This window comes from Erythranthe guttata, chromosome 1 (genome assembly GCF_056151865.1).
Source record: "Erythranthe guttata isolate IM_541 chromosome 1, IM_541, whole genome shotgun sequence".
NCBI classification, from domain to species: Eukaryota; Viridiplantae; Streptophyta; class Magnoliopsida; order Lamiales; family Phrymaceae; genus Erythranthe; species Erythranthe guttata.
Genome location: NC_142533.1, coordinates 3475987 through 3502957, shown reverse-complemented (window position 1 = coordinate 3502957; position 26971 = coordinate 3475987). Strand labels below are relative to the sequence as shown.

Here is a 26971-nt window from a genome sequence, read left to right as displayed (position 1 = left end):
CTCTTTTTTTTTGTTGATATGATGTTCAAGCAAACATTAGGAGGGCAACCTCCTTAAGAATCCACATAGCTTTTAAATAGAAGTCAGAGATGCATATGCGGTAGCATAATTCTCCCAATAGAGGTATGATCTTTGAGATGAATGAGGTCATAGACATTGATCACTCCCGATAGAGGGGGCAGCACACTTCTATTATGGTTATCTGTGGAAACAAAAATTAATTCACAAAAACTAACACACAAACAATTAGTCAAAATGAACCTTCAATCATTCCTAGTCCAAAAACAATGATGTCACATTTAGGTGACACATATAATGTCCGATTAAAGAATTCAAGTGCAATCCGGACACAAACATTAATTGCACTATCATAGAAAATTCAGTTTTGCACATGGCAAATTCCAAGCGCTTTACGCAAGGAATCAAACCTAAGGAAATCAAGAGGCTTTGTGAAAATATCAGCTAGTTGATTGTCTGTGGACACATAATCTATAGTCACACGTTTCTGCTCAACTAATTGTCTGATGAAATGAAGACGAATATCAATATGTTTTGTCCTAGAATGCTGAGCATGATTTTTTGAAATATTTATGGCACTCTCATTATCACAAAGAACATGCAACTCTTTTTCATGTAAGCCATAGTTATTTAACATATGTTGCATCCAAAAGAGTTGAGTGCAACAGCTCCCTACAGCTATGTATTCACACGCAGCATTAGATAAGGAAATGGAATTTTGTTTCTTACTGTACCAAGATACCAAATTGTTACCCATGTAGAAACAACCTCCTGTGATGTTTTTTCTGTCATCCACATCTCCTGTCCAGTCAGCATCACTGTTCCCTGCAAGACAATTGTTAGTATCTTTTGAATACCATTTTCTCAATTCGGGTGTTCCACTAACATATCGGATAATGCGCTTTACAACACTCAAATGACTCTCTTTAGGGCTTGCTGGGTACCTAGCACAAATACCTACACTGAAACGAATATCATATCTGTTAGCAGAAAGATAAAACAAACTTCCTATCAAGCTCCTGTATAGTGTGGAATCATCGTCTGTGCCATCACAATCTCGTCCCAACTTCTCAATTGAGGTCATTGGTGTTGTTAAAGGCTTTGCCTTTTGCAACCCAAATTTATTTACCACGTTCTTGGCATATTTGCTATGTGAGATAAATACACCATCCTCTAGTTGCTTTACCTTGTCATTGCTCAGAACCAGTTCCCACATGTCATTTCGAGAAAACTGCTCAAGTTCTTCAAGCTTGGCTAGCACCCAAAATTCATCAAGAATTGCTTCTTTGATGTTTTTTGGTTCTACAGTGGAAGTGAAATAGACATACCTGACCATTTCCTGGTAGTCAACCTTCAGCTTATTGCAAGTTTTCATACCTTCTTTACCAGTGGTAACGTCTTCAGTTGTGACATCAGATGTCGGCACTGATACTTCTGTGATTTTGTCTTCTGGTATTTCTCTTCCAATGCTCTCAGTTTGTTTCCCCATTAGAAATTCGCCACATAAATCTGGTGTATTGGAGTTCAGTTGGGGAACACCTTTCACACAACCTGCATTAATATTTCGTGTTAGATCCTGAAAATTCAAATTCCCCAGTCGATGACAACACATATCTGTGATATCAGAGGTGGTGAGGGGACACTGTTCAACTTGGTCAGTTTGATCAATTTTATAACAATTATCAGAGGATCTATAACCAGATAGAACACACCTGTGGTTTCGATCAAACACTTCACACTTACGCTTGGTGAACAACACTGAGTCGTATAGATCACATAGCTGACTTACGCTGAGTAGGTTTGATTTCAAACCCTCTACATACAGAACGTTGTCAAGGTTAGGTAATCCTCCAACATCCAAGTTACCTTCTCCTTTCACAAAGGCCTTGTTTCCATCACCAAGAGTAACTTGTCCACCAGACACATTATGCAGGTTCTTCAAGTAATTAGGTACACCTGTCATATGCTTGGAGCAACCACTATCAAAATACCAAGAGTTCGTAGTACATGCTTTTAAAGAAAGAATAGCAGGAAAGCAGTTTGCATTATACTTATTCATCCATTTATTATCAGAGTATCTTCTTTGGGAATTGTGATCCCATGCAGCGGAATTGGATGATTGATATGCTAAACTCTTATTTATCAATTTCCATCTTTTAAAGCATTTTGGCCTAACATGTCCTACTTTGTGACAGAAATGACAAGTTGGCACAAACTTTTTTGTATAAGACTGTGAGGCAACATGTTGTGAAGTAGGTTTGGCAGTATTATTCACGAAATTAATTTTTCGATTTGGATTAGGTTTACCATCGAACTTACTTCCAATATAGCCAAGACCAAGTTTATCAGGATTTGAGGGATGAGCATTTAAAATTTCATCTAACCTTTTTGAAGGAAGAATCGTAGTGCGATTTAACTTACTGACTGACGCCTCTAACGTTGTTGCGACAGGGGAGTTGTCACACTTCAGGTTGAGGCAGGGTTCAGCAGTTTTCATTAAGGAGGATTTTTCTTGATCTGCCTTGTCTTATTGCAATCGTTGTTTCGCAAATGTCTCAACAATTCTTTTAGATTGTCAATATCTTTCAAAGCAAAATCATGTTTTACCTCCAGTGCCTCATTTTCCAATTCAAGCTCATCGATTTTGGCCTTCAGGTTGACTTTAATTGCTTCATTCTCCTCTTCCAGTTCCTTTACTTTCTCCTTCAAACGCTTGTTTTCATCACTAACCTCATGACATTGCTTTAGAAGATCATTCAGTTGCTGTTGAATCATCTCAATGGAGCATTCTTCATCATTCTCTGAATCTTCTTCTCCTGTGGGCAAAAATATTGTGTTTAAATTTCTATGATTCTCGAGATTACGAGTAGCATACCTGAGGTGTGGTGGTTCAGTGCATGTGACAACATCTTGTGTCACGTCAGTAACCCTGCATGTACCACAGAAGTCAATACTAGTTTCAGCATCACTTGCTTCACTTTCACCATCAGATTCAAAGTTATCGTCACTCCAGGTTGTAGCAAGTGATTTTCCTTGCTTCTTCTGAGTGTTTGCACATTCAGATTGAATATGGCCATAGCCACGACATTCTCTACATCGAATCCCCTTCCTAACTTCTCGCTTGTTTGTAGGACTTCTGGGATGTCCATTCATTTTCACGAGTTCTCCGAAGTTTTTGGCTATTAGAGACATGGATTTTGTTAGCTTGACTTCGAGTGCTGTCATGGGAGCTGAGGGCACGGATGGTGTCACAACAGACACAGTTTGTAAAGCGATTTTTCTCTCTTTATCCATTCTACTGATGTTCAGCTTGTTTTCAAAGGTCTGTAGATTTCCGATCAAATCTTCAAGCCGCAATGAGTCCACATCACTTGCTTCCTCTATAGCAGTGACCTTATATGCGAACCGGTCTGGCATAGATCTCAGCACTTTACGAACAAGTTTTACTTTAGGGTAAGTTTCACCGAGGCCATGGGCTTCATTTGCGATGTCGCATAATTTGGAGTTGAAATCGCTCACGGTTTCAGTTTCCTCCATCCGAAGATCCTCAAAACGAGTAGCAAGCATCTGAAGTTTTGATAATCTAACAGAGGTAGTCCCCTCATAGGCTGTTTGAAGTTTTTCCCATGCTTCCTTGGCACACTCACATGCTGAGATGATTTTGAATTGATTGATATCAATTCCATTGAATATGGCATTCAATGCTTTGGAATTCATATTTGCGGCAATCTGTTCAGTTTTGCTCCAGTCTTTTTCATGTTTCTCAGTTTGAATTCCTTTTTCATCTGTGGCAACAGGTCGTTTCCAGCCAGTCAGAACTGTGCGCCATGCATCTTCATCCATTGACTTGATGAACATCTTCATCTTGGTCTTCCAATAAGAGTAATTGGTTCCAGTAAGCAGTGGTGGGCGAGTCGTGGAACCGCCTGCCATATGAGCATTCATAGTACCTATGGAAGAAAATGGCAAATAAATCAAATTCCCAAAATCACACACTATGTTTATCTAGTGAGAGGCTCTTGATGCCAATTGTTGATTTATATGCCTATAGAAATCAATTAACCTAAGTTGTAACAGTTAAGTTGTGGAAATAGTATTCAGTTACAACTATAATTCTTGTGTTAACACAGTTATAAACTACTTAAAGCAAATAAATGAACACAAGGAATTAATGTGGTTCAGACACAAATGTGCCCTACATCCACGTGGACCTGCAAACACGATTTCACTAGTTCAGATTTACAGTGTACATTAATAGGACTTATTAAAAACACTAAAGACTCCCTCTTTATGTAATATGCCGTTCTTGTACACAACTCGAACTTCGTGTTTCTTCCAACAGCAGCTCCACCCGCGTGCCTTGAACTTTCTTCAAGCCTGAACTCCCTTCAGAAAACGCGGCTGATCTCCCTTGAGATCTATACAGCAAATCTGTATATGTTGGCACAGTGCAACGATGGCACAGTCCTGCTCCGCAGAACGCCTTGGCAAAACTTCGATGCTATGAAGAGGTTTTTCTCCCAAAATAATGCACACGGTTCTTGTATGTCTTGGAGGCTTATATAGCCACGAAAATAAGCCCTAAGACCTAACTTGAACCTCAAGAAATCTATTTAACTAGGTAATAGAATCCTAGTTGATTTCTACTTCTATTCTAGATAAGTACAAAAGATACCTAACTAGAATACAATACATGGAAATAAATCTAAGTCCTAATAGAAGTATTATAAGAATAGGACTCTAATAAATTCCAAAATAAATATGGAAAACAAATCTTTGCCAATCTTTTAATTCCAAAACTTGGCGGATTTCCTCGATCTTCAATAACCGGAAATATGGCGCCAACAGGAACTCCTCTGCTACTGGCGCATGCAAATACACACTTACCGCGCGTGGGCGGGAAATATAACGAAAACCACCGCTCAATCAATGGTTCTCCTTAGTAGAAACCAAAACGTTCTATAAAATTTTGTTCCCCTGCCTGCTGATCCGTGAATCAGTATTCAGTACAAACATTGAAGTTAGGAACTTCTTTTTTTTTTTTTTTTTTTTTAGTTTTTATATATTAATTACATGCATGCATCTGAGAAATTAATTATAATATATATATATATATATATATATATATATATATATATATATATATATATATATATATATATATATATATATATATATATATATATATATATATATATATATATATATATATATAGTTTGAATAAAATGTCATGAATTAATGCATTATATATATGCGCCAAATTGCTGTACAATATGCCAAATAATGCAATTTGGATATTTTGTTTTTTAGGGAATAATATCTACTTCTAGTTTATCCAATATGTAATGCATATATATCAATTGCATTATCATTTTGCATTGCATTTATATCGATGTTATCAGAATAGGACTGGACCGGCAGGCCGGACCGGTTTGACCGCGAATCGGCGATGAGGCGGTCCGATCTGACCTCTAAAACTGGAAAATTCAAGAATCGGGGGTACATGATCAAAACCCGGGAATCGGTCAAAGAACCCGATTTTCGACCAAAACAACTCAAACCACTGGCGGAGTTGGTTATTTGTGGCTCGATCTGAGCGAGCCTTCAACGTAATTAGTTATGGATGACCGAATTTGGCCATGGGTGGTCGAATAGGGATGACGGATTGCCAGATTTGGAGAAGAAAAAATGGGAAAATATAAATTAAAGTGAAAGCAAAAGAAATATAGTAAAAAATATGATGAGGTGTGAAAGTAAAAATAATAGGACGAAGATTAAAAAAAATATAAAAAATAGTATTTTTAAAACATTAAAATTAATCAAACAAAATAAAAAGAAAAAAACCCGATTGAACCAGTTCGACCCTATCGAACCATGACCTGAATGGTCGTCGGGTTCTATAGCCGGTTCGGTTTTGACAACATTGATTTATATTTCATTGTTTTTTTTTAGTAATCATGTTATCAAAGGATCAGTTTTAAATCTAAATTATTGTACGAAAAAAATTGAAGTTATAAGTTTGTATATAATAAGATAGATTAGAAGACTAAATTCTTAAGTAGGGTCATAAATTTTTTTTTTTTTTTTTAATTTAATATACAAATAAATCAAGTTTAAATAAAATTTAAATACAATAGAATAGTTTAGCCTATTGTTCCAAAAATTGAAATATACACGAGATTGGAGTGATGCCATAAACTTCTGTGCCCATTTGATGAGTATGAGAAACTTCATGCGACACGGTCAGATCAATTAATTACATGCATCCACACAAATAGATATATTTAATTTATACTCATATGTTTATGCTGCTTCTTTCTTTTGTTTTTATATTTCATCAAAATATTTTTGTTTTCACGTCCGAAGATGTAAATTATTCATTTATTTTTTTTACTATTATTTTTATATTCGCTGCATAATCAGTTTTGGACTCGAGTACAATATGCCGCCAACCATTAATGGCATATCAATCTAATTCAATAAAAGTATAAAACAACACAGTAAAAAGTTTACTAGGATCATTTTTGTTTAGATGTTAAAATTTTAATAAGAGAAATATAAAACCTTTCCAGTAATAAGAGATATTAATCTTCTTTTACTTTATTTATTTTGGACTTTGATGCTTTTTTAAATAGTTACTTAAGGATTAAGTATTTGTAGCATTAAGCTTCATTTGTTTCAAGGAAAAAACAATGATTTTCATCTTATTTTGCGACTATAGTTTTTTATTTTATGTTGCTTTTCATGAATATTCTAGATTTTGACTGCACGGCTCTTTTTTTTTTTTTTCTTTTTTTCCGAACAAGCTCGGCTGCAAAGTTTTGTAGTATGTGATTTATATATTGCTCGATATGAGTCGATATAAACCTGAAACCTAAAAATACATGACCCGAGCTTGAACCTATAGTAATGAAGCTGATGAAATGTGAGTTTGAGCCAATCTAAGCTCGGCTCTATGACCCGATTGTTAGCCCTAGATATACACAACCTACTTGTATCCAAATTAAGAAAAAATATGAAAGAACAGCAAAGCTAGACTATTGCTCTATTTGGGCGTCGTGGGAAATTGGGCTTTGAATTGATGGGTGGCCCAGTTGGAATAAAATTGGAGAAATACTGTTTAATTTGCAGCCTATAGGAAGGAAGGCACACCTGCAAACAAGCTGCCACTCATTTATTAAGGCGTCGCTTGCAGCTACTGTTAGCTTAAACTAACTAAATAGTAGAAATTAATAAGATGTTTGGTTAGTAGAATTTAATATTACTCAAATCTGTTACTAAAGTTGAAATCCGCAATTAAGTGCTGCTACATCATGAAATTAGTTACACCCCCAACTAGGGGTGAGGAAAAAAAATCCGAAAACCGAAAAACCGGACCGAAAACCGAAAAACCGACCCGAAGTGTGCCGTCCCGAAGCAAGAACCGCATATACGGTTTTTTATTTCCGCCGAACCGAAATTTTCGGTTCACACTCGGTTTTTCAAGTGGTTAACCGAGCCGATGTACCGAACCGACCCGAAACGACGTCGTTTTGATAGGGCCTAATATATATTCCTGATTTTTTTTTCTCTGAATTTTAATGTGCCCTAGCCCAATAACCCGCCCCAGCCCAATAACCCGCCCCAACTCGTTTCTTTTTGGGCTTTGTTGGTTCCAAATGGGCTGAATTATTTTTAGCCTATTTTGGGCTTATTTAGATTTATTTTAGAGAAAAAAAAGGGCTGAAAACCGACCCGAAAACCGGAACCGTTAAGAAACCGAACCGGAAATTTAGGAATCGAAAAAAAACCGAAACCGAAAAAAAAAAACCGAAAAACCGAGTAGAACCGAACCGACATGAACCGACCGGTTTGATTTTTGGTTCTTCGTGAACCGACCATTTCGGTTCCAAGTTCGGTTTGAGGCTAAAACCGACCCGATCCGAGCCGATCTCACCCCTACCCCCAACCCCCTCCGTGATTAGTTTTGTAAAGGGTGATTAAAATGAAAATTACAATTTTATCCTTGAAACAATAACTTACTTTTATTAAATAAAAGACTTTATAGACAAATCACCTATAATAACATAACCTAACTAATTTAATACCACATGTGATCTAAAAAACCATACATATTATTAACTATTATTTAATGAGTATGGAATTAATCTAACCTAATCTAATTCGGTCTAATCCGATATAGATAAGCAAACGAGGCATAATTAGACAAAAGAATATCCCGGAAAAAAAAGGCACACACAAATTTGCTATTTGTAACCTTGTTGAGGTACAAACATAGCTCCACATTTGATTAATATGGAAATATCACTCATTTATAAAGAGAAGATATAAACTATACTGATCTAAAGTCTTTTGGGGAACCCAAGAGCAAAAACAATAGAGTTTGACCAAGATTAAACAATTTCACATCAGTGTGAAGTTTGTACTAAACATGCAAGAAGTCGGAACGATATATATATATATATATATAATACTAGGTACAATATTATTACATATATATAATTTGTGGACAAAACATGATCAGACCTTCAACTGATAGTTTAACAAACAATTATTCAAACAAAATAAATCTTGTCTTAGTTGATGATTTTACCCATTATTTATGGACTTTTCCTCTTCGAAATAAATCTGACGTTTTTACAACCTTTGTCAATTTTTATACACTTCTAAAAACTCAATTCCAACATCCCCTCAAAGCCTTACAAAGTGATAATGGTCGTGAATTAAAAAATGCGGATTTTAAAAACTACTTCATTAAATACGGCATCCTAAATCGTTTTTCATGTCCCCACACCTCCCCTCAAAACGGACACGCTGAGCGAATGAACCGCACCATAACCAACATGGTTCGATCCCTCATCTTTCAAGCTCATCTTCCTCCTACTTTTTGGGTCGAAGCCCTTCATATGGCCACGCACCTACTCAATATCTTACCTACAAAAACCACCCAAAACCGGACCCCTCACGAAGCTCTTTACCTCATCAAGCCTACATACTCTCATCTTCGAGTATTCGACTGTCTCTGTTATCCCAACCTCACCGCCACCACACCACATAAACTCGCCCCACGTTCTACTACTTGTGTCTATCTCGGTCACCCTTCCTCTCACAAAGGCTATCGATGCCTTGATAGATCCACTGGCCGAATCATAATTTCTCGTCATGTTACTTTCGACGAAACTAAATTTCCTTTTGCTGAGTCCACTCCCCCCAAAAACACACTTCCTCCTTCTGCCTTGGACGAAAACAGTCCATGTTCCTCCTCCCCCAGACTTCGTCTAACTGTTGCAACAGTTCATCCAACTGTTCGAACAGTGAACCACCCTATTCCAACAGTTCGTCCAACAGTCCTATAACACAACCAACACCTGTTTCTCCTGCAGCACCACCTCTCGACCACGGCCAGCTCTCAACCCCTTCTCCTACTTCTACATCTCCTTCCCCCACTCCCACACCTCCACCACCTCCCCCTGCTCACCCTATGGTGACTCGCAGTAAAGTGGGCATCCACAAACCCAAAGTCCCCTTCTCTCTCGTTGCGTCCTCTACCTCTTCCATTCCCACTAACTATCGCCAAGCTCTTCTTGACCAAAACTGGCGAAACGCCATGATTGAGGAATATACTGCTTTAATTAAAAACAATACTTGGAATGTTGTGCCCCGCCCCCCGTTCACTAATGTTTTTTCTGGTAAGTGGATATACAAACAGAAACTCAAGTCTGATGGCTCTCTTGAGCGATACAAAGCACGGTGGGTTGTTCGTGGTTTTCACCAGCAGACAGGCATCGATTTTGACGAGACTTTTAGCCCAGTTGTCAAACCAGCCACTGTTCGAACAGTTCTCAGTATTGCTCTCTCGCGATCATGGCCAATCCACCAGCTTGATGTGAAAAATGCCTTCTTACATGGCAATCAAAACTGTCTACTGCGAGCAACCTCCCGGATTCGTCGATCCATCTCGCCCCACCCACGTGTGTCGTCTGAACAAAGCACTCTACGGTCTCAAGCAGGCACCACGTGCTTGGTACAAGCGTTTTGCATCTCACTTTACTACCATGGGGTTCAGATAATGCAAGTCGACACTTCAGTCTTTGTGTACTGTCGCAACAGTTCACGCGACTGTCGCAGCAGTTCACGCGACTGTCGCAACAGTTCCTGCGCCTACCTTCTGCTGTATGTCGATGACATTGTACTTACGGCCTCAAATCCTGAATTGCTCCGCTCCATCATCGCTGCCCTTAATCAAGAGTTCGCAATGAAGGATCTTGGCGACCTTCACTACTTTCTCGGCATCTCAGTCACTCGCTCGTCGAATGGGCTATTTCTCTCTCAACGCAAGTACGCCGACGAGATCCTAGAGCATGCACACATGGCTTCCTGCAACCCTTGTCTTACGCCGGCTGACACAAAGAGCAAGTTGTCTTCGACCACTGGACCCCCCGTTGCAGACCCTAATCTTTATCGCAGTCTTGCCGGTGCACTGCAATACCTCACGTTTACTCGTCCTGACATCTGCTATGTTGTGCAACAAATATGTCTATTCATGCATGATCCGAGGGAACCTCATATGGCCGCTCTCATGCGTATCCTTCGCTACATTCGTGGAACTCTCGATCACGGCCTTCAGCTCTCCCCCAATCCGGACCTCTCCCTTATCGCTTACTCCGACGCCGATTGGGGTGGCTGCCCTGACACTCGCCGTTCGACATCAGGCTATTGTGTCTTCCTCGGCAACAACCTCATCTCTTGGTCCTCCAAACGACAGGTCACTACCTCTCGATCGAGTGCGGAGGCCGAATACCGAGCTGTCGCAAATGCCGTCGCCGAAACGACTTGGTTACACAACCTACTTTCTGAGTTGCTCTGCCCACTTTCGAAAGCCACTATTGTCTACTGTGACAACGTCAGTGCCGTCTACCTATCGAGCAATCCTATTCAACACTCTCGTACAAAACATGTGGAGATCGATATCCATTTTGTACGAGACAAGTTGCTTTGGGACACGTTCGAGTCCTTCATGTCCCATCCGCCTACCAGTTTGCCGATATCTTCACGAAAGGACTCCCTACTCAACTGTTCCAACAGTTTGTCTCCAGTCTCCACGTCCTCTCCTTTCCCGTTTCGACTGCGGGGGTGTATCAGCGTATCTATATTATATAAATTACGTATACCTATTATTATTCTTATTTATTAGGTTACCTTGTATATTAGGTTTCCTTGTATATTAGGTTACCTTGTGTAGTAGGTTAGAGTTTCCTACATGTAACTATATATATGATTAATATACGTAAGAGACATCATTCTCTCTTTTCTCCAAATATATTTCTCATATATATATATATATATATATATATATATATATATATATATATATATATATATATATATATATATATATATATATATATATATAGAATACTAGGTACAATATTATTAGATATATATAATTTGTGGACAAAACATGATCAGACCTTTAACTGATAGTTTAACAAACAATTATTCAAACAAAATAACAAACACACAAAAAAAGGGGAGGGGGAATACATAAGGTAAATTGTAAGTACAAATCAAACAAAAAAAATAACAGAAAGCATTCGCGTCAATTTGATGACCCTTTTTTGTGTTATTGTCATTCTTGATTATAGTGGAGTTACCTAGTCTTAAACCAATTGCTGCAAATCTAAATCCATCTGCAAAGCCAGTGGCTAGACCCTCTCCAGGTACATTTCTTTATTTTTCGTTTTCTTTGTTGAGGAAAATCTTGTTTTAGTGGGATGTGAATTTGACACTATTGATTGAATTAGTTGCAGTTTCGTCGTCTACCAAATCGATTGCCGTTACTCAGAAGGTGACAGCTACGTGGGTTCAGAAGGGAAAGATTTACTACAGATACTCGACGACAATCACGAACAAGTCATCCAAGAACTTGAAGAATTTGAAGGTTTACATCTCCAAGCTATACGGTCCTCTATGGGGTCTAACAAAATCAGGCGATTCCTACATTTTCCCGTCGTGGGTGAACTCTTTGGGTGCCGGAAAAAACATCGAGTTTGTGTATATTCACTCTGCTTCTCCAGCGGAGGTGTCGGTCTCAAGCTACAATCTTGTTTGATAAGCCGAAGAAAGAGGTTTATTAATCACACTTCACTCTGTTTGTTACTTTGGGTGGTTGTGATCAAGAAAATTGTGCAGATATATATTATATAATATATAGACGACACCATCCAATTTGAAGTTTGAAGTTATGTGTTGATTTGTGAGTAGGATTTAAAGGGTACGTAAATAAGGTTGAGAAACGGATGAAGAAAGGAGCGAAGAGACGAATATTGAAACAGGTGCTCATCCTCTTTCTTCTCCTACAGTGAAAAAGAGATGTGATAATGAGAGAAGTCAAAAACACATCTCCTACAGATTGAGTTTCTTTAGTGTTTTCCATTTGATGTGTTTGATTGATGTTGTTGTAACTTTTACAACATTTTGTTGCTTTTTCCCAATATGAATATATACCAGTTTGCTTAAAATCTTGTTTCTCTAAGCCTACTTTTCCATTTTCTTAGGTGTATGACAAATTTTGTTGCCTTTTCATATTTCTTGATTCTCCGTCTGCTTATTACCAAACACATGCATCAAAATCGGGCATTTTTTTCACGAGTTCGCATGCAACTTCATTACAGTGAACATCGATCGAAGAGACCATCTGTTGGGGACTATAGTTCTACTAATTTACCCAGGAAAAAAAAATAGAGATATTTAACTTCGCCTAATTAAGTGGTACCGGAGCGTAACAAGGCCCTTATGAGATAACGCGTTGCCGAGGGTCGGAGTCGCGACCAACAACAAATATGAACATGTCTTTGCCGATTGAGCTAATTAAAGACAATTCTTGGAAAAAAAATTACATCTAACAATATATAACAATTCTTTACCAAAATTGGAAGCCCTAAAAAACATCAATTTTTTGGAACTGGCCCTGCTTACGTGGGACAGGAATAAGTGTCACAAGAAGAGATCTTTGGGGACCGCTGAAAACGTCCTAAAAACCATGCCTCTGCTAGGAAAACTTAATCCCAACTTAAATCACAATCAATTATTGCTTTTAAACAAAGTTTTTCAAACACCACCTAAATATTAATGCTAAATTTAAGTATGAGATTAAATTCTGAGCGGATCAGCCGATATTTAATATAAATCGGATTCCACTAATTTTTTGAAATATAACACTCTTAAATCTTAACTCTTAATAAATCACGCTCTCTTAATAAATCACAATATAAATCGGATTCCACTAATTTTTTGACATATAACACTCTTAAGTCTTAACTCTTAATAAATCACGCTCTCTTAATAAATCCACGCTGATTATAATTAGGGTTGGAGGTGTTCCGAGTTATGAGTTTTTCTTTTTATTTTTTCTTTTTTTATTCAATTATTAGAATCCTAATTATATTTTTATTTAAACTATCTACGTGTCAATTATGAATTTTCTTATTAAAACAGGCCATCCGGTCTAAATTTGCACGCTTTAAGTATGACTTTAAGTAGTTAAATCTTGAATTTAAATTTTACCTAGTAATTGTAATCATAAGAATAATCACTTGCCACTTACCGTATTATTTACAAGTATATAACATCTAAGAAATGTTCTTATGCTTTACTGTAGTACATATAAATATTTTTACAAAATCGATAGAGACAATTATATCAACTTTTATTTTTTTAATTAAAAAAAAAATATGGGACCATAATGTTTTATTGAATGTGATACTGATAGGACCATCTACAGCAAACATTTATAATTCCATTTAAATATTAGAGTCTAAAGAAACACACTAAAGAACAAACTGAAAACAAAAGGAAAATAGAAAAACAATTTCGAAAAGACAACCGTATAGTAATAGCAGGAAACCTCGAAACTAGTATAAATGTACGTAGAAGCTGCTGCTGTAATTCGTATGCCATGCATGAATTACACGCAGCAGCTTCGGTAGAGGCTAAGCTAAACAACTTTGAATGTGGTCGATTTTTTTATTTTGGAATTAATTTATTTAAAAGTACGTTAAAATTTTCGAAAATTCAAAAGCAACGTCTCCAAAACCAATTAGAGTCATTCACACACAAAACAAATTGCTAAAATCAATATATATATATATATTTATATTTTTTTTGGTAAATTACAATCACCCTGAGGTATGGTCAATTTACGAAAAAATCCCTCTTATTTAGATAATTACATCTAACCCCCTCTTATATGATTTTTTCTTACATCTCCACCATAAAACCCTTATGGTGTCAAATTCAACATAATCATATAGATTTCGTAGAATGTGATCGAGTTTGTACTCGTTTCGTGTAAAAATATAGTTTTTGATGCACTACAATATGATACATACAAGCCGAAAAATACATATTATGATCATCTTGTTTCAAAATGTGGAGTTCGAATAAAACGGGTACAAAAGTGATAATATTCCATATAATCTCGAAGATTCCACTAAATTTGAAAAACCGCAAGGATGGATGTGTAAAAATATTTGTAGTTGAGGGGGTGGTTGTAATTACCCAAACAAGAGGGGAGTTTTCGTAATTTGATCATACCTCATGGGTGGTTGTAATTTACCCTATTTTTTTAATTAAAAAATTTTAAATTTTAGTAGTATTATTTTAAATTGTATTAGCAAATAGAAAAAAAAATCATAATAAGAATAGAGAAGAAAAAAAAACTTAGGGAGCAAAATTATATATTTTTAAACTATTATGTAAAAGAGTAATTAAAAAAAATGTACTTTTTCCTGGGGGCCGCCCCCCCCAAAGAGTTGCGCCACAAGAGCTTTGATGACGAGGCTGAAATTAGGAATGCCGGAAGATTGTCAACAATAGTGGCCGAGAACTGCAATCAACGAATGCGCTCGGTGCCTCGGATATGAAGAGACGACGTCGTTCGGCAGAAAATTAAACATGACCAAAAAAAGAAATATAAAATAGGGCTGCATTAAAAATAAAGGGAAGGGGAAAACGAAACGACGTTGTATCGTGATATAATGGGCCAAAAACAAAAAAATTAGAAAATAAATATTTAGCGGCGGTAAAAGGGATGCAGTTATATATAGAAGTAAAATCATATTTATATATAGGGTAAATTAAAAACACCCCCTGAGGTATGGTCAAATTACAAAAACACCCCTCTTGTTTGGATAATTACAACCACCTCCTCAACTCATCAAATTTAGTGGAATCTTCGAGATTATATGGAATATTATCACTTTTGTACCCGTTTTATCCCATTCAAACTCTACATTATGAAGCAAGATGATCATAATATGTGATTTTTAGCTTGTATATATCAGTTTATGTGCATCGGAAACTGTATTTTTTACACAAAAGGAGTACAAACTAGAGCACATTTCACGAAATCTAGATGACTACGTTGAATTTGGCACCATAAAGGTGGAGGTCTAAGAAAAAATCATAGTTGAGGAGGATAGATGTATATTATCCAAACAAGAGGGGGGTTTTTGTAATTTGACCATACCTCAGGGAGTGTTTGTAATTTACCCTTATATATATATATATATATATATATATATATATATATATATATATATATATATATATATATATATATATATTAACTATTTGACAAACACCCCTCATTAGACTCCTTCAATTATAATGAGTCCAAAAAAAAATTACATTTTTATGATAAATCCAAAATAATTTTAATTAATACAAATAAATATAGTTTCACGATTATACCCTTTCTGATATTAATTTTTTTATTATTTTATATTGAGTTATTTCCCAAACTCTAGATCTTATATTTGCATCACGATGGTTTCTTTTATCTTCTCTCTACACCCACAACACCGTTGCCCCATCGAACGACGACGCCTTTTCTTCCCTACTCCTCCTGGCGAGACTTCCCGCTCCACCACAGATGGAATTGGCCTTGCACCACCCTCGCGTCGTTGGCCCTTTCTCTTTTATCTCCACCGTCGCGGCCTTATTTGCTCTCTCTCCACCGCCGTGCAGCCTCCTCAAATAGATGCCATTAGGAATCGTCTGTTCCATTGTTGTTTGTTTATCGGTAATAATGGAATGTTTCATGTGTGTTGATTATTCGTGATTTAGATGTTAAGGACGGGGGCATTCACGTTGCTGTTTTGTGAATCATTAGTATAGAAATCAAGAGGTGTCATATATGGCAAAGAAGGAAGTTCGTCTCAAGAAATTACAGAGTGGTTTTCGTACTTTTTACGCAAAATGTGTAAGTGCATAATAGTCGTGGTTTTAACACCGTTCGAAATGATGTTAATATGAATGCACATGGTTTTTCTCCCCCATTGTTATGTGGTTTTTAGCATCTAGTCGATCGATCCTTTCAAATTACAACGTGGATTTGACACATTGCCGGATTTCAAAGTTAAAAGAAAGAGTGGTTTTTGCACGCATAGTGGTTTTCATTAATTACATAGTCGTTTTCGTTAATGATAAGTTTTCAGTGAATTTTTGTAATGGAATTTGTTAATTACATAGTGATTTTCGTTAATTACAGAGTGGTTTTCATTAATTATAGAGTGGTTTTTGTTAATTGATAAGTTTTTAGTGAATTTTTGTAATGGAATTTGCTAATTACATAGTGATTTTAGTTAATTTACATAGTAGTTTTCATTAATTACATAGTGGTTTTTATTAATTACATAGAGATTTTCGATAAGTTTATAATGAATTTTCGTAATGGAATACTATAATCACATAGTGGTTTTTGGTAAGTTTATAGTGAATTTCAATTAGTTAAAAACAATTTTTTTTTTAAATTTAATTGAAAAACAAAAGTATAAAAAATAAAAAACCAAAATTAAAAAATGAAATATAAACTTTTTTAGAAACAAAATCAAATTTTTTTTGTGAAGAAATTGAAAATAAGAAAAGAAATAAAAATGAGATTTTTAGAATTGATTTGGGAGCATTATTTTAGGCATAAATCTGAAGCGTGATTTGTGGGTATAAATTATGGAAAAAAATTGGGTGTAGATTATGTGTATAATTTTTTTTAATTTAAATAATTATATTAATTATTAATTAGTGTGGGCATTTATGATTTCTCAGGACCATTAAATTTATCTCAAATATCATTTATAAATAAAAGATGTATCTAAAATTAAAATCCCAATGAATATATATATGGGTCCATTTGATATACACCCTTAATATGGAAAATATATAGGGATAGGTCCACCCTTAAAATTCTTCCTTTGAGATAACCCCTGGGGAGGCAAAAGTACTATTGTGCCCTTATATCTATTTTTTGCCCAACTGCATTCAGTATTTTTACTAACTGCATTCAGCATTATGATCAACTGCAATTAATATTTAGACCTGCATTTATCATATTATCAGATTTTTTTAATAAAAAATTATAAATGTTTATTTTATTATTATTTTTTATATATACCTCTGTTGTATTTTTAATTTTTTTAATTTTTTTAATTTTTTAAAATTGTTTAATTTTTGTAATTTTTAATTTTTTAATTTTTTTAATTTTTAATTTTTAATTTTGTTTCAATATTTTGATAAATTTACTGTATTGAAATTGACTACACATGACTATGGTATATATATTACATATGATTATATAAAAAAAACTTCATCTACACCAAATACAAAAATTCACAATTTAATCTTGATATTATAAATCAATTAATACCCAACAAAAAATTGGAAAAACACAATCATCAACATCACTATACATCAGAAAAAACACATAACTTATATAGCTTATATATAACAATATATTACTACGAGTTACTACACGTGACTATATATGACTACATGTACATGACTACACATGACTATATATGACTACATGTATATGACTACACATGACTATATATGACTACATGTATATGACTACACGTGACTATATATGACTACATGTATATGACTACACATGACTATATATGACTACATGTATATGACTACACGTGACTATATATGACTACATGTATATGACTACACGTGACTATATATGACTACATGTATATGACTACACGTGACTAAATATGACTATATGTATATGACCACGTGTGACTATTTATGACTTGATAACGCAAATCTCTCCTACACTGAAACAAGTACAGCCAAGTTTCGAATAAGACGTAATTGTCGAGAAACTTCCGGTCCTCCCACTGTATCATCACCGACTCGCCTGACATACTCCTCATCCAACACGAGAGTAGCTTCTAGAGTTGGTAGCCAATCTGCTTGTTGAAGCCAATGTCTCAAAGAAGAATTGCCATGATACTGAACATAAAAATAATTCAGACCCTCAATCATATTGGAAATATGAAATCATTAGCACATTAACTAATAGAATAAATGAAAACGGGAGCACCCCTCTAGATTGACTTTTTGAGAAAGAGAAACTTACACCATGTACTAGAGTAAATGAACCACTGTCATCATTTGTGGATGAACATATATAGCCATGAACTTGAACCGAGTAAGAATGGTACATTACTCTACGGTGAGCCAGTCTTTTCAATACCTGAATGTAATTTCACCAAGAAGACATCAAAGTCGGACAATATATCACCATTTTCAAAATGTAACTTACTAATGTGTCAACTTAGCATACCTCTATTGCCCTTCTTCCCCTACGTTGCGCCTGATTGCTAACCAGTCGCCGAAGCACGACTTTCTTATTGAACAATGGACTGCATTACTAGAAATAGAGCATTATTAGAATTTATATTTCTATTTCTATTCATGGTTTTTTTAGATAAATTTACCATATTGAAATCGACTACAAATGACTATAGTATACTACAAATTCTATAGTCATGTATAGTTATATGTAGACATGACTACATATGACTGCATATGACTACATATAGTATACTACAAATTCTATAGTCAGTTATATGTAGCCTGAACTAAATCATCCATCTAAGTAACCACTACTGATTAAGTTTCTACTACAGACAAGCAAAGCTCTCACATTTGAGGTATTTCGGATCATTTTCAAATAAATACAAAAAAATAAATTACATATGAATTATAACAAAAATGAACAAGATAAGAATCAAACAAAATAAAAAATCAAATTAATGCAACGAAAAAGATTTTAATATTAATTATTCACAGATCTTGAAAAACATAGTAGATCTGTGTTTTATTTTATAAGAAATAATAGATCTGGTTTGAGCCATCCCTAAAAAAAAAAAAAAAAAAACAATAACGTAGAAACTATTTCTTCAAACGGAAGTAGAAAGAGATTTAAAACGAATTTAAAACAAACAAACCCTCATCCATCATGTTTTTTGCATCACCGAGTATATTCGATTTGGACGGGTGATTCAAGGCGGCGATTGGCGTCGAGCAAACGAAAAGTGGCGGCGGCACAAGGCTGTGGGAGGAGCAGGGGCGGCGCAAGGCTGTGGGAGAGCAACGTCGGCGGCACAATGAGGTGGGAGGAAGCAACGGCGATGGGCGGCGCAAGGCGGTGGGGAGTAGAGGTGGCCGCGGAGAGTTGTGTGCCGAAGAGAGATAGTGAGTTAGAGAGAGAAAGAAGAAAGAGAGAGGGAGAAGGAGAGAGAAAGAAGAGTTAGAGAGAGAAAGTGAGTTGGAGAGAGAAAGAAGAAAGAGGGAGGCAGAAGAATAAGAAAAACGGCTGGAAAGTTTGTGGAAGATAAAAGGTGGGTTAGGGTTTGAATTGTAACTAAAAGGGTAAAATAGGTATTTCAATTTTTTCAGGGAGGTCTATCAAATTAAGATTGAAATTTGGGTTTTTGACTAGAAAAGAAAAATCCATAGGACCTATCCATATATATTTTTAAAATTAGGGGGTTATCTCACATTTCCCATATATATATATATATATATATATATATATATATATATATATATATATATATATATATATATATATATATATATATATATTCTACATACATGCATGTAGACCAGTTACCGAATTAATCAGATAGGCATACCCCAAACGCAATGACACTTGTTCACACTTGTCATCATTAGGGGTCGACACTTGGCAATCACACATGCAGACACGTTGCTTTTCTTTTTTCTTTTTTCTTTTATTTCATTTTCAAAGGGTGAATTGCGTTTTGCACCCCGGAATTAACAGCATTTGGCGTTTTGCACCCTATCAATTAAAAAATGGCAAAGTCCATCCACCCTTACAAAATATATGTCCTGGTAAAATGCACCGGCCTCAATTTCTAGTGATATTTTAGCCAAAACTCAATAATATATCATATGATATTTTAAACATTTGAAGAATTTTCATTATTCTTTATGTTTTGTTTTCTTACTTAATATTTATTTTAATTATTTTACTTGTATATAAATTTCAAAAACATAAGTGGCGATTTATTTCATATGTTTCGTATCGAATTAATAAATGCATATAGAATTTCTAATTCAATTTTAAATTTAAAAAAATTATAATTTTCCATTAAATTAATATATATTAAGAAAAATAGAATGAGAACTATTGGACATTAGTAACATTTTTTTTAATGTGTAGTTGATAAAAATTAAATGGATTAATCAAAATACTCCCTCCTTCCCATGTTATATGTCGTTTTGGGTAGTTACGCGCATATTAAGATAGTCAATAAATATGCATAGGTTATACCAAAAATAAAATACGGAATATTAAAGTACCCTTGTCACAAATTTTTTTATTTACTAATTAAGAGTGATAAGGGACAACATTATAAAAATGCAATTAATACCCTATTGAAACTGCAAAATGACTAATTATCAAAAAAAAACTGCAAAATGACTAATTATTTGGGACAGAAAAAAAACACCCCAAAAAGACATATAATAAGGGATAGAGAGAGTAAGGCTTTACAATTTATTTATTTTTAAATAAAAAATAAAAACTATAATATACAATCAAGCATGAAAATCCCTTCAAAGGTACAATATATAGTGATATATTGATTTTTGGGTTAAAATCTCACAAGGAATTGATGTGGGGTGCATTGTGCCATGAGAAATATAATTTGCGGGTGGACTTTACCAATTTTGAAATATTGGGGTGCAAAGGGCCAATTAGGGTTAATTATGGGGTGCAAATTGATATTCACCCTTTTTAAATAGATATATAATGAAAAAACATTAATATATTGTTGGAAAATAATTATTTCGTAGGAGCTAGGCGATTAGAACGAGAAACAAACAAAAATATCCTAAACCCTTGTTTTTTTCTTCGTTCATTGTAAATCCAATTCTGTAATTAGTACTTATAAATTTTGTCACCAAAAAAAATGGAGATCTCTTCAATTCGAAATTTTTAAATACACAAAAGTATATAGATCTGATAATTTGTAAATCTCAAATCGAAGAATATGCATGGCTGTGTTCCGATCGGAGAATCTGTGCCGGCCACCAGGTACAATTATTCTTTAACCTTATTACATTTCTTAATTTTACTAATTAATTATATTATGCATGCAATATTTTCATTCAATTTTAAATACTTGAATAGTGGTGTTGAGCATTGTGAAGTTCGCCCTCAAGATTTAAGCTTAAATATTTAATTTTTTAATTTTTTTTTGGGAAAAATAAATAAATATATAATGTATGTGGAATATTTGTTTCGATCGAATAGTGCTTTAATTGTTACTGAATTAATTATATGATTTACTATAACTAATTAATTAATTGTTTGTGCATGTCTGTACTATAAAGTATAAAGTGAACTATATATCTTGATTTGTGAATTATTTATGTTCTTGAACTATTTAATACAATGATTTGTTTGGAATATTTCTCATACGTAATCAGTGGCGAATTTGGCTATGGTCTATGGTGTGGAGCTACACACCCAAAAATTTCAAAAACAAATTTGACTGTTATACATAAATTAATTGAAATGGCTAGTGGTTGAGGTGGCAAAGAGCTTCTTCATACATGAACAGGTCTCGGGTTCGATATTTGCGTCACAAAAATAGTGAAAAGAAGGGCTAAGGTTTAGTTCCATAATATTGATGATGATCTATAAAATTTAGGAATTATATATAAAATAATGTTTCATTTAACCTGATCCATAATAGCATACCCCCTCCCTCACCCGCTCATACTCCCTCATGGATGGCCGGGAATGGCTTTAAATTAGTATTTTAATTAATAGTTTGATATTTTATATCTGATCCGTGAAGCTTTATATATATATATATATATATATATATATATATATATATATATATATAACACCAAGTTGTTTTGTTCTGACCATTTTATACGTGTTCTTACTTTTTGCTTTCATCATCGTAATTCACTATGTTATTTAAAAAAAAAAAAAATTGTGTCCAAATTAAGTTAATTTAGTATGGTTTTCATTTTTTTTTTGGGTCACCACTTTTATTTTCCATTTTATTTTGGCAGTTTGAATTTTTTCCAACACGAGATCAGGGGCGAGTCTACCCTAGGGCAAGGGTGGACTCAAGCCCACCCTCAATTTTTAATTTACCCCCTATATTACCATATCTTTATTTAGCCCACCCAAATTTTATTAACTAGCCCACCCAAAATTTTAATTAATGCAAAAGAAGTCCCGTATTTTATTAATTAGTCTACCCAAAATTCAAATTCATATAAAAAAGTCCCAAATTTTATTAATTAGCCCACCCAAAATCCAAATTAATACAAAAAACTCTAAAATTTGTTTTTTTCTTTCTTTTTTTTCGTTTCTCCTTTTCCTATTTTCGAACATATCCTAAAAAAATATCGGGGGCGCTGCCCCCGAACCCCCGAAAATTGAAGCCCCCCCTTTACCGAATTTCTGGACTCGCCACTGCACGAGATGATGTTGGTTTGTGTCCTTTTTCAAAGTGCCAAAATCAAAGGGGAAAAAAAGAAAAAAAAAAAAAAAAAAAAAAAAAAAAACATAATTTGTTGCATATTTGGGTTCCTATAGACGAGCATGATAAAACTAGGGGGTAAAGTGAATGATTTGGATATTTGGAGGGTTGTTTGAGTTATTCAATAAAAATGTCATAGTTATCGTCATCATATATATCCCACCCCCACGGGCCAAACCACAGTGAGAGCAGAGCACAAAGGCAAGTCCCTAGAATCCTCTCTAACCGACCACTTTTGAGATACATGTATCCAACACCACAAACCCAAAAATGAACCTAGCTAAATTTATGTATAATATAAATATTCACTATATATATATCACAACAGTTGAGTTAAAAAAAAAAGACACAAACTAACTTGCCACTAAAAGAAAAGAAAGAAAAGAAAAAAAAGAAAGAAAGAAAAGAAAAGAAAAAAGAGAGACCCCCCACCCCCAACGACACGATGTCGAATTTGCATTTGCCCAATGGCACCACAAACACGGTGCATGCTACCGGAGGCGGGGTCGGAGAACACGTGTCCTTCCACATGTTCTTCGACTCCTGGATGGTGGAGCAAAACTACCAACTCCAAGAACTTGTCTCCGCCACCAAGGAGTGGGGCGGGAGATCAGACGTAGTGGAGCAGGTGGTCCATCACTACGAGCATTACTACAAGACGAAGTCATTGTGGGCGAAGAAGGACATTTTGTCAATGTTCAGCCCGACGTGGACGAGCAGCTTGGAGAAGGCCTTCATGTGGGTGGGCGGGTGGAGGCCCACCACGGCCTTCCACCTGCTCTACTCCAAATGCGGCCTCCAGCTCGAGGCCGCGTTGGAAGACTATCATCATCTACCAAGCGGGCTCAACACTGGGGACCTGGGCGATCTCTCGCACAGTCAGATGGTGCGGGTGGACGAGTTGCACAAGAGTACTTTACGGGAGGAGAAGATGATAACCGAGAAGCTGGCTAAGAGGCAGGAGACAATTGCCGACTCTTCCATGGTCAGGTTGACGACCGAGTTGATGGTTCATATGGAGGAACATGATCAACAGGTGGTAGTTGATGCGGCTCTGGCATCCAAGGAGAATGGGCTGGTGAGGGTTCTGCAGATGGCCGATGACTTGAGGCTCAAGACGCTCAAAGAGTTGATCCTTATTCTCAGTCCTATTCAGGGTGCTTACTTCCTTATTGCTGCGGCCGAGCTCCACCTCAAGATTCACGAGTGGGGGAAGAATCGAGACGCTAGTCGCAAGCGCCGCCGCCACCACCACACCACCACCACTACTACTGCTAATAAATGATCTAGCTAGTACGTACGTATCTGGGCATGCATGGCCCGGGACCACCACCACCACTGTACCATCTCTAATAATAAAACATCCACTATATGTTTTCAATATTTTCGTTTGGTTATGTTATCGTATAATTTGCTTTTCTTTCACTATGAAGGTAAGCTAAATAAACCTTTTTCAAGGTACTGCTACCTTTCAGTTATTTCACTACTTTTCAAGCAGATGTTCCCTTTTGTGATCTGTTGCTTTGCTGCAGTTATTTGCTTATTTATTTTAAATTAAAACTTAGTAAGAGCGCCGCGCTCCTAAATATCCACTCTCCAATTTCTTTTCCTGTCCTTTTTTCTTTATCCAACACGCCTGCAAATTAAACCGGGCGTCGTCCAATGGTGGCCAAAGCGCACAACTTCTTTCTACCTCCTTTTCTCTTATTGAATTTCTTTCCACAGAAATAACCACTATCGGTGCATGGGGCCGTGTTCTGTTCTCCGCTCGCCAGCACATACATCCGTTCCCAATTGATTCCACCGGTCCGGCGCCCTTTCTACATGAAAAAAAAAAACGGCGTCGCTTGATCACCTTCTTTTCGTTTTGACTTTTTCTCTTTCACCGTAGCATATTTCCGTCCAATACCGAGGCCTACTGTGATGTGTGTTGCAAAAATTGCAAGTAGAATTTGTGTTGTTATTTCAACTATCGTTGTTTACTCAGTTTAGTATATAAAATGGATAGAGCTCACTCACTCAACACTCTCACACACACATGTAGGAGAATTCTATTAAACCTGAAAACTTTGACTTATTCCAAATCGCTATAGTTCATGTGGTATTTATAGGATTTTCCCTAACATAAATCTAGTTCTTCCCCTCTAACTAGTACATGAACTTTAATTAAAACCAAATACATGAATAACCTAATTTAATACATGACTTAACCTTCTAGAATATTCTTTAGTACATTTAATCTAGTTTAATTAACCTTCTAGAATATTCTTTAATATATTTAATCTAGTTTAATTAACCTTCTAGAATATTCTTTATTAATACATTTAATCTAGTTTAATTAACCTTCTAGAATATTCCTTAATGAATTTAATCTAGTTTATTATTTCGGGTTTGTCTAGGGTAGATCTCAGCAACACAGCTTATATGAGATAGTTTTAAATGATTTGTGTATTGTATTCGTAAATATCATTAAACCTTCGAACTCATAACCCCTTCAAGCATGTGAGAATACTTATCATTGAGACACAACAAATTATGAAAATTTCATAACAAGACGCATGTATATCACAACTCTACAATGTTTAATAATTATAAGGGCTCGTTCGGTTAGCTATATTGGAATATTAGATTAGATTGAGATTGGATTAACTTCCTACTCACTAATTAATTATTTAGTTAGTAGCATGTTCGGTTTCTTAGATTATATTTTCTATTAAATTTATTAAAATCATTTATTATATATGAATTGTCTATAAAACCACTTAGTTTACAATAACAAAATATGATTTAATTCCTTTTTAGCCACCCCTATTAAATTAATCTCAGGGGGAGGGTTCTACTAATTTAATGAAATAGTAGCATTTAATAGCGGAGTTTGATTTTAGTAGCGAGTTTGAAAACGTGTGAATCTTGCCAATCGGATATGTTATTAGCCCCTACTATTTAGTGAGTAGAACCTTATAGCGGTAACCGAACTAGGCCTAAAACTTATATACGTAATGTTTAATAAACTCCTAATTCTCATATAACTATTATTATATATTAAAAATTCAATATTAACAAATCTATATATAATAAATTTTAAAAATCTAAGTTAATGAGAATCAACTCGTGTAATTAAAAATGAATTTCGAAAGAATTTGAAGTTTGAATTGAATCGTAAATCGTAAGATTTGAAACAATTAAGCTAATGTGTTTTTAATTCGAAAACAATATTCAATGATGTGAAACGTTTAAGCTCAAGTCATTTTAATTCGTAGACAATATTCAAATACGGTTAAACTCAACAATTTACAATAATGCATTAATCGAAGTAACTATGTATAGTTAAAGTTTAGTATCTTTTTTTAATTGAATTTTATCATAAAAAGAATAAAATTTAATTTGTAAAAGTCGGAAGATTTAATCGATTCAAATATTTTGGTTAGATTAAATCTTACGATTTACGATATGATTCTTACAATTTTTACGAATTAAATTTATTTTTATTTTTTATTAAAATTGAATTAAAAGGATATTAGACTTTAATTATAAATAGTTAACTCGATTAATACGTTCATGTCAATGGTTGGACTTAATCGATTCAAATCTTTGAAACATATTTACAAATTGAACGTACTTGAGCTTAATCGATTCAAGTCTTACAATTTGATTCTTACGTATGTTATGAATTAAATTTATTATTTTTTATGATACAATTGAATTAAAAATATATTAGACTTTAATTATAAATAGTTACTTCATTTAATACGTTTGTGTCAATTATTAAGCTTCATTGATTCAAATCTTTGATTAACGTTTACTACCTGAAAGAATTTGAGCTTAATCAATCAAATCTTACTATTTGATTAAACTTAATATTAAAAGAAAAATCACAATATAGTATTTTGAGTATATAGTTTTATTTTAAAGTAAGAAAACTAATTGGAATGAGTTACAATTTATTTTTTTCTTATAAATAAACATCTTGTTTTATTTTTTATTCGAATTTGTAACACTATCGATTCAATAACCTAAGTGAGATTGTATTAAGTCATACATTTTTTTTATATTTAATTGAGTA

The 26971-nt window shown here is 34.8% G+C and overlaps 2 protein-coding genes and 1 long non-coding RNA gene across 5 annotated transcripts in view; 2 read left to right on the top strand and 1 right to left on the bottom strand.

Annotated features, from left to right (window-relative positions):
- The window catches only part of GH9C2 (glycosyl hydrolase 9C2), a 77502-nt gene extending 65183 nt beyond the window's left edge, over positions 1–12319 (top strand). The window contains exons 8-9 of the mRNA XM_012998737.2: positions 11665–11739; positions 11830–12319. Coding sequence (XP_012854191.2) covers positions 11665–11739; positions 11830–12131 — 377 coding nt within the window. The 3' untranslated portion in view covers positions 12132–12319. The remainder of the gene's footprint in view (positions 1–11664; positions 11740–11829) is intronic.
- Positions 12320–17685: 5366 nt separating this feature from the next.
- On the bottom strand, positions 17686–19679 carry LOC148772605 (uncharacterized). Of its 3 annotated transcripts, none has more exons than XR_016030981.1 (4): positions 19321–19679; positions 18654–18740; positions 18447–18563; positions 17686–18319 (listed from the first exon to the last, which is right to left on the bottom strand). It is a non-coding gene; the product is annotated as an uncharacterized LOC148772605 (long non-coding RNA). The 3 variants fall into 3 exon arrangements; XR_016030980.1 differs by having other exon boundaries at positions 18654–18732; positions 19321–19678; XR_016030979.1 differs by lacking the exons at positions 18654–18740; positions 19321–19679 and having other exon boundaries at positions 18447–18647.
- Positions 19680–22407: 2728 nt separating this feature from the next.
- On the top strand, positions 22408–24377 carry LOC105973633 (protein DOG1-like 3). Its single transcript, XM_012998667.2, has one exon. The coding sequence runs from the start codon at positions 23354–23356 to the stop codon at positions 24191–24193; it is 840 nt and encodes a 279-aa protein (XP_012854121.2). The 5' UTR covers positions 22408–23353; the 3' UTR covers positions 24194–24377.
- Positions 24378–26971: the final 2594 nt, after the last annotated feature.

Excerpts from the sequence above, each read along its gene's own strand:
- LOC105973633 (XM_012998667.2), top strand. The coding sequence starts at position 23,354 with ATGTCGAATTTGCATTTGCCCAATGGCACCACAAACACGGTGCATGCT.